This window comes from Coregonus lavaretus (genome assembly GCF_964263955.1).
Source record: "Coregonus lavaretus genome assembly, contig: HAP1_SCAFFOLD_8399, whole genome shotgun sequence".
NCBI lineage: Eukaryota > Metazoa > Chordata > Actinopteri > Salmoniformes > Salmonidae > Coregonus > Coregonus lavaretus.
In genome coordinates, this window is record NW_028161533.1 from 18,703 (window position 1) to 21,203 (window position 2,501).

A 2,501-nucleotide genomic window follows, 5' to 3' on the forward strand; every position below is an offset into this window, starting at 1 on the left:
GTAGAAAGTGCTAAAACAAACCCTCTAAAACCCTCTAGAACGTTACATACTGAGATATAATGGGGGTCATACCCTTATCTTCCCCATCACACTGTACCAAGACAAAAAAACGGTATCAGTCTGTATCAATGTCAAATCTCAGGCTCCCCCCCCCCCCCCTCTCTCTCTCTCCTACTGTATGTGCGGTTGTGGTGTACAGGCCAGGGACTCTAAAATCGTCACTGTAAAATCACTGTCCTCTTCTCTTCCACACTGAAGTAAGTATTGCTTTCCAACCAGCCTCTGCTGACGTGTCAGTTAGAACAGAAGGGAGGGAGGGAGGGCAGGGGACGGGCAACAACAGAAGCTTCACCACAACAACCAGAATTTGAAGAAGGATTCACTACAGCTGCACTGGTTTTGACAAAAAACACACAAACAAACCAAAAGGAAATATACAAAACAAACCTGAAGTTAACCTCAGGTAAATACTGTCATGGTCTCGATGGAGGTTGTGTGGATATTTGGATGATACTGAGTCTCTTGACAAGGGAAGAACTGGTGCAAAGGCTTTGGCTTTTGGCATCTGCCTTTTAGACATAGTGACCAAAAACATGAACTTGTTTGAAATGAAATGCGAAACTGACATCAGAAACATTATTTCTATACTACTAGGAAAAGCAGTTCATATTGTAATTTGCATATTATTAACCCCTTTGGAGAATGACTGTTTAAATGGAATTTGATTGGCATCTGCTACGCTCTACACAGCACAGACCTTCAGCATCTTCAACATCTCTTCAAACAGAACAGGGACATAAAATGTAGAAGCAGAATGTGTATCAGTCAGTCAATATTAGGTACTCCCAGGTGTCTCCTGCCCAGGGGGAGGGGGGGGGTCCTGGTTGGCTGTGCTACTCCGGCTGCTCGTTGAGCTCCATGTCAGACACCAGGATGTTCTTCTCGGCCTGTTCGGAGGGGTTGGAGTTGGTGCGGCTGTAGCGCGCCCCCTCGTAAGAGCCCAGGGTGCCCGCCTGGCGCCGGCGGTACAGGTAGATCATGCCCACGATGAGGATCACCAACACCAGGCCTGTCACCATGATCACGATCAGAGTGGGCAGGTGGTCCTCTTCAGCTGAAACAGACAGGGAGAGAGGGGGAGAGAGAGAATGACTATTTTTTTTTACAGATTAGCATTACAGATTTAAACAAATCTAACATTTCATGACTTGAACAAACAACATAGGATATCCTATCCATACTTACAGACTACTGCCGAAGCCTCAGCACCTGCAACGAAAAAGATAACATTTGAGTTGTGTTGTCAGTTCAGAGATTGCTGTTGGCAGTTTTAAATGAAGCACAGTAAGTGGTCATACATCTTTGCTATCACTATTGTGAGAGATTTATTATGTTTATAATTGATGGGATGACTAACTTAGAAAGAATGCATTCTTGACTGGGCTAATGTAGGTTGTGACACCTGGCAGGCTGTGATTGATGTGAAGAGCTGTTTTAGGGGGTAAAGGGAGATAGGGATTTGTGTCTCCAGATGCTGGAATATACTGGTTCTTTGTGATCTGTGAACCTTCCTTGGACGTAGGAATGGTGTCTAAGGGTTGTTATGATATGGACATATGCCTGGTAACAGAGATGCATCAACGGATTGACTGAGTAAGTCTAAACCACGCTCAAGTCTCTACTCTAATTGGTCAGCAGAGAGGTGGGAAACTCCCTCTGTCAGAGTATTTGAGCAAGAACCCAGAACAATGGGTTAGTTCTCTGAAGTGCCCTGCGAGGTGTTTCAGAGAGCCCATATATACGAAACATCATATTTACCATTGAAGGTTTTTGCATTAATTAAAATAACTAGTATATCTTAGAAGTCGTGTTGACCTCTTTTGTTCCTAATACCAGATTTGAATTGACGCGACTTTGACACTATGTACATGTAGGACATTGTCCATATTGTTATTTGTCTGTGCTACAGTGTGAGGCCTTCCTTACTGCGTGGCCGTTTGCAGATGACTCCGTGCGTGCGGTTCTTGCAGGAGCCTGGTTTCCACAGGCCAGTGTTGCTCTGGATCCAGAAGCAGGTGTTGGGAAACAGCATGCTCAGGTTGGTGCCCTGCACCTCCCAGTTAGTGAACTTCACCTCTGCACTCTCAGACCACATCAGACTGCTCCCTGCAGGACAACACCAGGAACAACACACACACAAACACACACTGATGTTCACACAGTATGGCCATGCCTGTCTGAAGAATACCTTGAAATAGCCCTGGAATACCCTATTGCAAAAAGGTGGGTACAAATAATGTATGTTAATATATGAATGAGTATATGACTAGCATATGTCACTCTGATATTTGACTCTTCTTACATAACACATTAGATTATATGACCTTACAGTACATGATCTTTACATGTTTTTAACAGTAAGAATCATCTGTGTATACTTTCACTGTGTACTACCTGAGGAGTTCCTTACCTTTGGAGTTAAAGGTCATACCCAGCCAGGC

The 2,501-nt window shown here is 44.2% G+C and overlaps 1 protein-coding gene across 1 annotated transcript; it reads right to left on the bottom strand.

Annotated features, from left to right (window-relative positions):
- Window positions 1-886: 886 nt before the first annotated feature.
- LOC311120446 (C-type mannose receptor 2-like) lies at window positions 887-2,491 on the bottom strand. The gene is made up of 4 exons (XM_084195037.1): window positions 2,471-2,491; window positions 1,987-2,166; window positions 1,246-1,269; window positions 887-1,114 (listed from the first exon to the last, which is right to left on the bottom strand). Exons 1-4 carry the CDS (start codon window positions 2,487-2,489, stop codon window positions 894-896), a joined length of 444 nt encoding a protein of 147 aa, XP_084051163.1. The 5' UTR covers window positions 2,490-2,491; the 3' UTR covers window positions 887-893.
- Between the last annotated feature and the right edge of the window lie 10 nt (window positions 2,492-2,501).

Coding starts and splice junctions, on each gene's coding strand:
- LOC311120446 (XM_084195037.1), bottom strand. Junction 1,270..1,986: donor CATCTGCAAACGGCCACGCA/GTAAGGAAGGCC, acceptor TTTTCGTTGCAG/GTGCTGAGGCTTCGGCAGTA. Junction 1,115..1,245: donor TGAGGCTTCGGCAGTAGTCT/GTAAGTATGGAT, acceptor TGTCTGTTTCAG/CTGAAGAGGACCACCTGCCC.